Below are 12,030 nucleotides of genomic sequence, written 5' to 3' on the forward strand. Positions count from 1 at the left end.
GTCACCCAGACTGGAGTGCAGTGGCGTCATCATAGCTCACTGCAGCCTCAGTCTCTTGGGCTTAAGGAATCCTCCTGCCTCAGTCTCCTAAGTAGTTGGGACCACAGGCGTGCACCACCACCCCTGGATAATTTTTTAAAATTTTTTCTAGAGACGGGGTCTCACTACATTGCACAGGTGGGTCTGAAATTCCCAGGCTCAAGTGATCCTCCTGACTCTGCCTCCCAAAGTTCTGGGATTATAGGCATGAGCCACCATGGCCAGCCTGAACACTGAGACATCATTCACATGTGTAACATAAAACTGAGTATCTGGACAAGCCAGCATCTTTCTCTCAAGTAATCGCTAAAGCCAATGCTTTTGCTTGAAATCATCTCATTTAAAACCACCTCAATAACACATGTATCATCACAGTAGGCGAAGGGTCTTCTCTGCCTTGCTGCCCAGCAAAGGGGCAGACCTAGGTTTGGGATCTGGCAGCTGGGAGAGCCAGGAAGGTTCAGCCGTGGGGCCATTGTCATTCCATCTGCCTGCCAGCAGGGGGCATGACACAGCTCCTAGGCACTCCAGGAGCCAATGGGAACCCCAGTTGGAGGGGGTACTCACTGTTCTCTTGTTTCTCTGGCAGACTTGGAGCATGGCAAGTCCAGAGCACCCTGGGAGCCCTGGCTGGACGGGACCCATAACCCAGTGCACTGCAAGGACCAAGCAGGAAGCACCGGCCACTGGCCCTGACCTCCTGCACCCAGGATCTGATGGGCACTTAGGTGGGCTTGAGGCTTGAGACTCGGTCCAGGGGAGATGTCGGAAGACATTCAAAATACAAATGTGGGTCACTTTGGCGGATGCAGCAAGAGGCCTGGGCAGCTCTTGTAACTTGGGTTATCCCAAAGCAGACACTGAGACACAGATCTGTGCAAGCTATTTATCTGGGAGATGGTCCTAGGGGTCACAGCAGGAGAGTGGGCAATCAAGGAAGGGCAGGGCAGGAGGCCAGTGCAGGGCATCAGCAAACAGATGGGCACGGTAGGTGGCTGGGGCCCAACGCCAGCAGAGGTCTTCTGGGAGACCCTGGAATATATCTTTGGGTTGTCCTATCCCAGGGGTGAGGAAGCCAGGCTGTTATCTACCAGTCCTGCCCTGCATCAGAGAAGGGACGCTCCTGGGTCTGCTGCTATAGCCCTAGAAAGGCTTCAGGGAAGCCAGTAGCATGTTTTGGAAAAGTGAGTGCCAAGAGGGCATGGCCCAGCCATGGGCATGGACAGCATCTGCTGTAGCTCCATCTCCTGGAACTTTTCTTACAATCCTTCAAGATTCCCCTATTGAACACCTGCTCTGTTCCCAGCCCTATGCAGGGCACTGCGGAAGCAGGAACAGAACAAATCAAACACCGCACTGGCCCTGAGGTTTGGCAGAGAAACAGATCAGTGAGAAATAGTTAGACGTGCCACAAAAGAGGCTACAGGAGCAAGGTGGGAGGCTCTTACTCTAATGCCAAGGGGCATTTGCAGTGATGCGGGGGTTGGGTCTTGAAGGGTGGACTGGAAAAGAGCTGGGACCCATGCCCTTTGCAATAAAATGCACAATTATTTGCACTTCTCAAGAAGCTCAGAGAGGCGCAGGGCTCGAGTGGAGTTTAAGAAACACTGTGTTCGTTTTCCAGGCATGGAAATAGAGGGTTGGATGCAAAGCAGAGGAGTGCGTGTCTGAGAGGAGCCTGGCACGTGGGCAGTTAGATGGGAACTATCTAACTGCTATCTAACTATCTAACTATCTAACCCGCTGAGGCTGAACATCCTCATCACTACCCACCACCCCTCCCCCCACCCACCGATGTGTGTTCAAGAAGTCCTGGAGACAGTCATGAAGTCAGGGCTGCAGGGAGCTCAGAAACACACAAGCCACCGTCTCTGCTTGTCGGCAGCAGGGATTTCACCAAGGCCAATTCACAGACCAAAAGTGGACGATGCAAAGTGCCTGCACCGCATTTCACAGCTGAGAAACCACTTGGGGATGATGGGCTATTTGAGATTGTCAGTTGTAGGGTGGATTCAGCCAGGCTGGACACAGAGGTCTGCCTGATGCCCCGCTTGGGCCTATAAATGGTGGGGTGGGAGTGAAAGATATTCAGCACTCTTTAGGAGTTCCGATATCCCATCTCAGATCCACCCAGCCATCTCCCCAAGCCCTTGCCTCCAAAGTGCACTGACCGGGTGCAGATCCTTAAGGGTGCTGTCCTTCCAGACACGCACAGCGGCCTGAGCTCCAACTCCAGCATGACCACGAGGGAGCTTCAGCAGTACTGGCAGAAGGAGAAATGCCATTGGAAGCATGTCAAACTGCTCTTTGAGATCGCTTCAGCTCGCATCGAGGAGAGAAAAGTCTCTAAGTTTGTGGTAAGCAAAGATCGGGAAATGGCAGCACCTCTTTCACTCTGCTTCCTTCCTGTCCCTGAACAAATCATGTGGGGCCTTAGCTTTCCCAACTATGAAATGGGTCGACACACTCTAACTCACAGTGTTCTTCCGGAGAAAATGGCCAAAGAGCAAGACTTCAGGCTCAGTACCTGCTAGCGTCTGTGAGGATTCCAACCATATGACTCATGCTTCTTGGTCCTAAGAAGGAAATAGTCCAGTTTAATCCCATATCAGGTGTGGGTCACCTGTATCCTTTCTTCACCAATTTTGCCATATCCCTGTATCCATTATAATTATTATTTTTTCTTTCAATTGGATCACTTTTTCAAAACACAAGATATTTCAAAGAGAAATACCTTAAATGGAAAACCAACATCACATGGCATAAAGAAAAGTAACTAGAAAAGTCATACTAGAAAGGTCAGTCAATACAAGGAAAGCTACCTGCTGTTATTAAATTGTAGCTGGGTACTGTGGCTTCGGGCAGGCCCTGAGCCTAGGGGCCGCTCTCCCTGTTAGACTGGAATTTTAGCCTGTGTTAAGGAGATGTTCAAGACGTCCTTAGAGCCGCACTTCATCCTTCTCCTTCACTTACCTGGGTCCAGGATAATAACAAAGCTACCGCTGAATGCCAGTGGCATGCTGGGCACAACTCCATGTGGTTTCAGTGCACTATCTCATTTAATCCTCACTGGGTGAGGTAGGCACTATGCCTGTCCTCATTTTATGAATGAGAAAACTGAGGCTCAGAGAGGTTAAATTACCAATCTAAAACCACACAGCTAGACCATGGTGGGGCTATAATTATATGCAATCTGGCTCTGGAGTCAGATGCATGGGTTATAATTGCCCTTAATGTATAATTGCCCTTAATCAGGATTCTCTTGAAAGAGAATTGAAAAGGAATGATTTTCTTACCATATAACGCCATCACTGGTGAACCTAAATGATGTTATATTGTACCTAAAACTAATTCCCAAGTGTGAAACATTTGGAAAACACAGCATCCTAGTTCAGAAAATGGAGGCCCAGTTTTAGCAAGTAAAGCCAAGAGGGACCCCAGCAGCCTGCAGGCCAGGTCCCTGTGCCCTTTCTCCTCCCGGATGTCCCCACCTTGCTGTGCTGTTGTTCCAGGGTTGACTCAGCTGATGCCAATAGCAATTTAAACCAGAATTGGGCCAGGTGCAGTGACTCAGGCCTGTAATTCCAGCATTTTGGAGGCCCAGGTAGGAGGATCGCTTGAGCCCAGGAGTTCAAGATCAGCCTAGGCAACACAGCCAGACCCCATATCTTTATAAAAATCAAAAAATCAGCCGGACAGTGGGTGTGCCTGTAGTCCCAGCTACTCGGGAGGCTGAAGTGGGCGGATCACTTGAACCCAGAAGTTCAAGGTTGCAGTGAGCTATGATCGCATTACTGTACTCCAGCCGAGGTGACAGTGCGAGCCCCTGTCTCTAAATATAAATACATACATACATACATACATACATACATACATAGAATTGCATATAAGGATCGCCCGTTTTTAGGGCATGCTTTACACCGGCCTGGTTAATTTTATTCTCGGGGCGCTCCGTCCACCGCAGCCCCCGCTGGGAGGTGTCCACAGCTCTCTCTGCGTTGCGCCCTAGGTGTACCAGATCATCGTCATCCAGACCGGGAGCTTTGACAACAACAAGGCAGTCCTGGAACGGCGCTATTCCGACTTCGCGAAGCTCCAGAAGGCGCTGCTGAAGACGTTCAGGGAGGAGATCGAAGACGTGGAGTTCCCCAGGAAGCACCTGACCGGGAACTTCGCGGAGGAGATCATCTGCGAGCGCCGGCGCGCGCTGCAGGACTACCTGGGCCTGCTCTACGCCATCCGCTGCGTGCGCCGCTCCCGGGAGTTCCTGGACTTCCTCACGCGGCCGGAGCTGCGCGAGGCCTTCGGCTGCCTGCGCGCCGGCCAGTACCCGCGCGCCCTGGAGCTGCTGCTGCGCGTGCTGCCGCTGCAGGAGAAGCTCACCGCCCACTGCCCCGCGGCCGCCGTCCCGGCCCTGTGCGCCGTGCTGCTGTGCCACCGCGACCTGGACCGCCCCGCCGAGGCCTTCGCGGCCGGAGAGAGGGCCCTGCAGCGCCTGCAGGCCCGGGAGGGCCATCGCTACTACGCGCCTCTGCTGGACGCCATGGTCCGCCTGGCCTATGCGCTGGGCAAGGACTTCGTGTCTCTGCAGGAGAGGCTGGAGGAGAGCCAGCTCCGGAGGCCCATGCCCCGCGGCATCACCCTGAAGGAGCTCACTGTGCGGGAATACCTCCACTGAGCCGGCCTGGGACCCCGCAGGGACGCTGGAGATTTGGGGCCACCATGGCTCACGGTGGGCTGTTTGGGCTTCTTCTTTTTTTTTTTTTTTTTTTCTTTTTCCTATTCTTTTTTGGTATTTGAGATAGTCTTGTTCTGTCACCCAGTCTGGAGTGCAGTGGTTCAATTATGGCTCACTGCAGCCTCTAACTCCTGGGCACAAGCGATCCTCCCATCCCAGCCTCCCAAGTAGCTGGGACTACAGGTGCACACCACCACACCAGGCTAATGTTTTAATTTTTTTGAAGAGACAGGGTCTCTCTGTTGGCCAGGCTGGTCTCAAACTACAGGTGTGAGCCACTGCCCGTGGCCTGGGGTTCATTTTTAATGGGAAAAGCATTGAGGGCTCTAACTCACTAGGTGACTTTGGACAAGCCCCTCCTCTGGTCCTCCATTTCCCCATCTGTATGGAACAGAGGTGCTCCTGGGGTATCTTGGAAGCCTCTGCTTGTGTCCCATGTCCCCTTGATGCCAGGGTCACTTCATCTCCAAAACAAAAACCCAGCTGACAAAACCCTGCAGAGCAGTGTCCACCTCACCAGTATCTTCATGGGAAGCTAGAGGAGAAGTTTACCTAGCACATTCCAGACAAAGCTTAGTCCATTTCCTTGAAGACAGTTTTCTCCAGCTGTTCCAAGGCTTTTCTCTCTGTTCCTTCCACCTCAGAATTGCTTTAAAATATTCCCATCCATTATCCTAATACTATCCTAATATTCTAGCCTTTCTCCTTTACCATGTAGACCTGACACAGCAAAACAAAAGCTCACCTATTGCCCTCAAGAACAGCCTCTACACACACACACACACACACACACACACACACACACACGGTGGGAGTTGTATGCCATCCTTTGAAGGGTGGTAGGATCCTGAGCCTTTCAGAAAGCAATAATGGCATAAGATTTTATGATACAAGGCACTTTTGGCAAGGGAAGTTGTCAACCATTTTTTCTGGCTGGGATGGCATAGCACATTGTCTAGGTGTAGATTTCCATTCATAAGGCAGCTGTTCCATAATGGCTTCCCTGGGTTATGTAGACACAGCCCTGGGAGGAGGTGATACAACATACTTAATGGGGCTTCTGGGTAGAAAACAGACTGAATCCTCAACACTGCCCCTTTTGAGGGTCTGTGATCCTGGAACCTGTCTGGTGGGTTGGGATGCCCTTGACTGAGGTCCACTGTCTGGAAAGGACACCACAGGCCCAGAATGAAGGGGCATCTGGATCAATGACCCAGATTCAACATGGGGCTTGGAGCTGGTGGTACAGGCAGGTTTTGGCCCAATGTGTGTTTGAGGCTGGAATCTCCTAAAGACCTAAAGAGCCTGGATGCATTTATTAGCGTGAATTTAAAAGGCTGTAACTTGGGAACGTTAATGTGAGCCACCACTTAAGGGGAGGAACTTGGCCCAGCAAGTGATCACTCTAGAGGTGGACAAGCATGCACCAGACCGCACCAGAATCTGTTCAACAGCGACGCCTTGTGGTAACAACTATAGGCACTCCAGCAGGCTAGATGGGAGGTTGGAAGCAGGTGTCTTGGAACAGATATCCCTCAAGTCTCCCAATCTACTCCAGGGAAAAGACACTTGAACTGGGAGATATTGGACTTCTTGAAAAGCTGGGCCTATGGAAAATTAAAGTATTAAATGGAAAAATTAAAGAACTGTTACTCTATTTGTGATGATGAAACAGATTTTATTGATTTTGCCAGTTACTTCTTCAAATCTAAAATGCTATCAACTCTAAGATGCACCAAATATTTACTAAATAGAAAAAATACCCAACACGGACAGTTTAATGGCATATTCCAGAGGAAATTGGAAACCAAAGAGTCAGAAACCGGTGTAAGGGCTAACACCGAATAAACCTGTTGTACAGGAGGGGACATTAAGGAAATTCACATGAATCAAACTTGGCACTGGGCGGAGGACTGGGAACTTCCCCTGAGAATTTGAACTGCAGGCTGGCGCTCACCCATGTTTTGGGGCTGAATACACACAGCCTGGTCCAAAATTCCTCAAGCAGAGGAATCATGTTAAAGTGGTCTCAGGCAGAGGTGTTCCAAGTGCCTCAAGACCTGGAGATCTTCAGGCATTTCCTGGGGCTGAAGGATGTCAGCATCAAGCCAGGCCAATAAGGAGTGTAGGATGCCATTGAGTTCAGAGATGCTGAAATGTGGAAAAAAAAAAAAAAAGTGCATCTCAAAATCAGACATAGATAAGATGGGTGCAGGACATGTGTGTGTGCGCACGCCTGCGTGTGTGTGTGCAGAGAGAGAAAATACGTATATGGGAGTAAAGGAGCCTACAGAATCACACGGAAGGCTCCCCATCAGTACCTCTGAAGAGGGGCTGGCTTCCCGCACAGTGAACAGGAAATGGACTTATTCAGCTTTCCCAAAAGGGACTGGCCACACAGGGTGGCGTCAGGACCATCACCTTGCCTCTTCCCGATGACTCTCAGTGCTGCCCTTCCTCATGCTTCCCGCAGCCTTAACCTGAGGGTCCATGGGAGTTTCTTCTGGCCATGCACATTGCGTCTTCACCCACTACAAGTTGTCTGATGGCCTGGGATGGCCCACCACAGCCAGCTCCTCCTGGCATCTCTCATATGCTGCAGCAGTTAGGGCCCACACATTCCTTGGGTTCCTGGAACAAGTTCTTGAATCCCTCCGGCCCACTTCTCCAGCAAGCTTTCCTCAGGGCCCACTGCAGCCCCACCAGGGTTCTCCACCTCCCTGTTTGCCTGGGTCTTCTCCCATGCCATCTGTATTAGGACTTTGTTTCTAGGGGACTTTGGAGTGGTGGCAGCTGGGACTGAAACTTCTCCTGACTTCTCAAAAGCGGGGTCCACAGGAGAGGTGAGGTACCTGCCCTCCACATCCATGATGAGGCCTTGTTAGGAACACAGGATTTCAGACCCCACCCTGGACCTGCTGAATCCAAGTCTGCACTTTAACAAGAGCATCCCCCACTGCCGCAGGTAACTCCTACCTGCACACCTGAAAGGCTGCAAAGCCATGTTGAACTGACTTAAAGGCACCTCGATGAAAATCATCCATTGAACTGGTCTGTCTGTGGTCCTGGATTCATCCCCATCATCATCGTCTCTCCCATATAGGTGCCCCATCCCAAGGGACTGCAGATGGGAGCGCCATGCCAGCCTCACAACCATACCTGCAAACCCACTCTGGGCGTTTGGCCTGGAGCTTGAAGGAGTTTATTCCAACGAAGCCCGGATCCAGCAGCCACTCCCCCCACTGGCAGTGATAGAGTCCTGGGGTCTCCTCTCTGGGCTGGGATTAGGCATCCTCATGAGATCCTGTCCCCTGGGATGCCGGCAGGTCCCTGCCAAGCCCATGTTGAAAACAAGCTCTGAAAGCAGCTCCCTGCGCAGTAACAGTCAGGGCTCCCCAGGCCTACTGTGTGGCCAGGCACTGCCGGGCCATCAGTCCAGCTCTGCTCAGGACATGTTCCTATCCCATTGTACAGTTGAGGAAAATGGAATCATTTGTAACATTGTAACCTGCGGGGGTTAAGTGACTTGTCCAGGGTTGTAATGCCGCCCTTAAATATATGCCCTAGGCCAGGCACGGGCCTCACACCTGTAATCCTAGCACTTTGGGAGGCTGAGGCACATGGATCACGAGGTCAGGAGTTCAAGACCAGCCTGGGCAACATGGTGAAGCTCCGTCTCTACTAAAAATACAAAAATTAGCTGGGCATGGTGGCATGTGCCTGTAATCCCAGCTATTCAGAGGTCTGAAGCAGGAGAACTGCTTGAACCAGGACCTGGGAGGCTGACGTTGCAGTGAGCCAAGATGGCGCCACTGCACTCCAGCCTGGGCTACGTAACAGGAGCAGGAAATGGAGCCCAGGCTTTAATTTGACCCAAGCACTACCTTCCTTGCTGAGCCCCACGTTAAAGGATGTGGCGGAGAGGGGAAGGGATAGGTCCCTGGTGTCCTCACCAAAATGGGTCCTTGATATGGTTTGGATGTATGGTTGTCACCTCCAATGTCATGCTGAATGTGACCCCCGGTGTTGGAGGTGTGTGGGTCATGGGGGCAGATCCCTTGCGGATAGCTTGGTGCCTTCCCCCGAGAGCTGGTTGTTTAGAAGAGCCTGACGTTGCTGTTGCTCCCTTTTTTGCCATGTGAGACACGAGCTCCCCCTCCCCTTCCACCGTGAGCGGAAGCTTCCTGAGGCTTTACCAGAAGCAGTGCCAGCGCCATGCTTCTTGTACAACCTGTACAATCGTGAGCCAAAGAACTCTTTTTCCTTTCTAAGTGACCTAGCCTCAGGTATTCCTTTAAAGCAATGCAGAATGGGCTGACATGGCCCTTAAAGGTCATTTCACTCATCTCTGTTTACAGGTGGGGAAATCAAGGGCTGGCGAGGTGACTCACCCAGGGCCACAGGGTGAGACAGGGACAGCACCAGACCTGATATGTCCACGTCAAAGTGACATGCTCTCAGAGGCAGCACACACAGAACAACCCTGCATTCAAATTCCAGGAAGGCCTTGGGGGTCACCCAGCTGGGGCTGGGGGTGCAGGGTCAGTACTAAGGCCTGGACAGGGCCACTGGCCTCCCTGAGCTTCCTGGCTCCAGGCTGGGAGGCACAGTTCAGGGCGGACTATGGCCCCTCGGCCTAGCATGCCCTTAGCTCTGCTCTCTAGTGACTGTCCCCATAGCTGGAACTCTCTTTTGGAGCAACCAAACCCGTTCCACCTGCCAGTAGGGGTAGGTTGGCTCCCAACACGTCCCCAGCGGGCCTCTCTTGGGCTCAAAATCCAAGCTGTGCCCAGTCATGCCTCCAGATGCTCCCTGGCCTGCAGGCAGCAGCTGCATTCAGCTGTTTTTCCAGAACTTCCTGTGTGGCCCACACCCCTTCCTTCTGCGGCCCAACAATGCCGCAGCCTGGTCTGTTAACCACGTGCCATTTTCCTTTCAGCAGTCTCCTTTGACTTATGCACATTTACTTGAAAAAGAAACTCCTATTACTACCCTAAATGGAAACTCACAATCACTTGCCATCATTAGAAAGTAGCTATAAAAATAAACACAACCAAACCGCTCACTGTTATTACACCTAACAGGCTTTTACCTGAGGCGTGTCCTGGGCCTGAGGCTGCTGATAGACTTTTGTTAAAAGAGAGGGCGTGAGAGAGAAGTAGGCATAGAGACCTGCAATCACCAAGCTGAGACTGCTTTTTGATTTTCTCAGAAGGACTGGAAAACGTTGCCCTGAGGAAGGAGATGTGTTTTTCACCACGCTGCGCTCATCACCCCGTGTTGCCTGCAGACCATCTAGGGCTTTGCTTGAGCGCCCTGGAGACTTTGCTCCCTGGCTTCCTGGTCCCCAAGTCATGTGTTCAGCCCTGTGTGCTCTCCAGCTCCTAAGTCACGGGCCTGGTTTCAGCTTCGATTGCCCACTCTTGGCTTTCAAACCATAGGCTCCGGCTCCTGGCGCTACACCCTGATATCAAGACCCTCAAATGAAATGAGTGTTCTGGGCTGGTCAAAGCTTGAACCCGCAGCACGTCCCTGAATGGGTGCTCCCACCCATCTAGCTGTTGCTCCCATGATAAGAGCAAGAAATGACCTCCCCTCCAAAAGTCCCCACACCAAGCCCCTTTCCCACATTCAGCCCCCTCACTAGCTCCAGGCTGGGAGGCACAGTTCAGGGCGGACTGTGGACTCTCAGCCTAGCATGCCCTTAGCTCTGCTCTCTAGTGGCTACCCCCATAGCTAGAACCCTGTTTTGGAGCAGCAAAACCTGTTCCACCTGCTGATAGGGGTTAGTTAGCTCCCAACACTTTCCCTGCTCCCAGCTGGTCTCTGCCTCATGGAAGTGAAGTGTCAGGAGGCCACTCCCAGAGCAAATGGAAGCTGGGACAGAATGGTGTCCTCAGCCAGGTGGTCAGGGAAGGCTTCTCAGAGGAGGCGCTGTTCAAAGAATTGCAGTACATACGAAGGAGCTGGCCTCGGGAGCACAGAGAGGGGAGAATTTTAGGCAGAGGGGTAGCAGGGGCACAGCCCTGAGGCAGGAAATGTTCCCCGCCTTGGGATCCTCAGTTCAGGTTTGCACCCAGAAAGGGGGCAGATCCAGGACGCACCTGGCCTGATGTGTCACCCTGGCTGTGCTGGCTGAGAGCATAGGCTCCAGGCACTAACAGAGAGAAACCTTGCAAGGTAGGTCCATGTGCCCCCGCCCCCCACCTCCAGTTACCGGTAGCTCATTGCAAAGGAAATGAGCTGGGAGCTTGTGTGGAGGAGCGTGCAGACCCTTTTGGTTACAAGCCACAAAAACCCAGGTTAACCTAATGAGGAAAGAATGTATCATTTCTAAAACTCAGGAGCAGGCTAGCTTTACACCACGCGGGCGCCAAGGACCCACACTTCGTCATCTCCGGTCTCCCTCCCCCTCTCACTTTCGCTTTCTCTGTCTTTCTTAGTTCTGCTTTCCTCCGCTGTGCGTTCCCCCTTAGAGAAAGCTCTTTCCTAGTGACAAGATGGCTGCAGCAGCTCCCGCAACCTCAGAGGACTCCCCTATCCAGGGTCCTTGTGAGCTCGTCTGTAGGATGAGCAGGAAACACTCACATGTCTTTCCTGAGGACCCCGATCGTGGGTGTGGGGAGCCCCTACGCCCTCACAGTGCAGCAGCCTTGGTTAGCTGGCCCGTCAGGGTGACTTGGGCAGAAATCACGTCTTGGCATATGGTTTTGTAATCTGCGTTTTAAATCGTCACTATATATTATGAGCATTTCCCTATATCTATAACATTCTTCCACACGATGTTTAATGGTTTCACTGTATTCTGATGCATATTCTATAGTTATTTTAACCACCCCACAATGTTGCAAAATTTCCTTATTTAGGGCAACACTGCTGCAAACACTTTGACCCATATATCCTTTTCATGCGTACTCTTATGGTGACTTCTAAAGGTAGCATTTCTGAATCATAGAAACTTTATTTTTAAATTTTTTTTAGTTGACAAAAATTATATGTATTTATGAATCATAAACACTTAATGATTTTGCTATTACTTCATTTCTCTCTCTTCAGACAGGCTGTATTGACCCCCCCTCCTCCCTTCACTGGCTAACTGTGAGACATGCCCTTGAACTCCGGATAACACTGGTTGTCAGCATTTTAAACCTTTTCGCAAGATGGAGTCTCGTTCTGTCACCCAGGCTGGAGAGCAATGGCACTAACTCGGCTCACTGCAGCTTCCACTTCCCAGGTTCAAGTGATTCTCCTGC

At 51.6% G+C, this 12,030-nt stretch overlaps 1 protein-coding gene across 2 annotated transcripts in view; it reads left to right on the top strand.

Annotated features, from left to right (window-relative positions):
• Positions 1–11,555, top strand: part of SNX20 (sorting nexin 20) — a 15,311-nt gene extending 3,756 nt beyond the window's left edge. The window contains exons 2-5 of one of the 2 annotated variants that reach the window (XM_017530139.2): positions 629–767; positions 2,245–2,396; positions 4,049–4,960; positions 5,046–6,957. In XM_017530139.2, coding sequence (XP_017385628.1) covers positions 638–767; positions 2,245–2,396; positions 4,049–4,717 — 951 coding nt within the window. In that variant the 5' untranslated portion in view covers positions 629–637 and the 3' untranslated portion in view covers positions 4,718–4,960; positions 5,046–6,957. Of the gene's footprint in view, positions 1–628; positions 768–2,244; positions 2,397–4,048; positions 4,961–5,045; positions 6,958–9,135 lie in introns of those variants that run through there. The other variant, XM_037739123.1, reaches the window with a different exon arrangement.
• Positions 11,556–12,030: the final 475 nt, after the last annotated feature.

The sequence above is a fragment of the Cebus imitator genome, unplaced genomic scaffold (assembly GCF_001604975.1).
Source record: "Cebus imitator isolate Cc_AM_T3 unplaced genomic scaffold, Cebus_imitator-1.0 Scaffold63, whole genome shotgun sequence".
NCBI lineage: Eukaryota > Metazoa > Chordata > Mammalia > Primates > Cebidae > Cebus > Cebus imitator.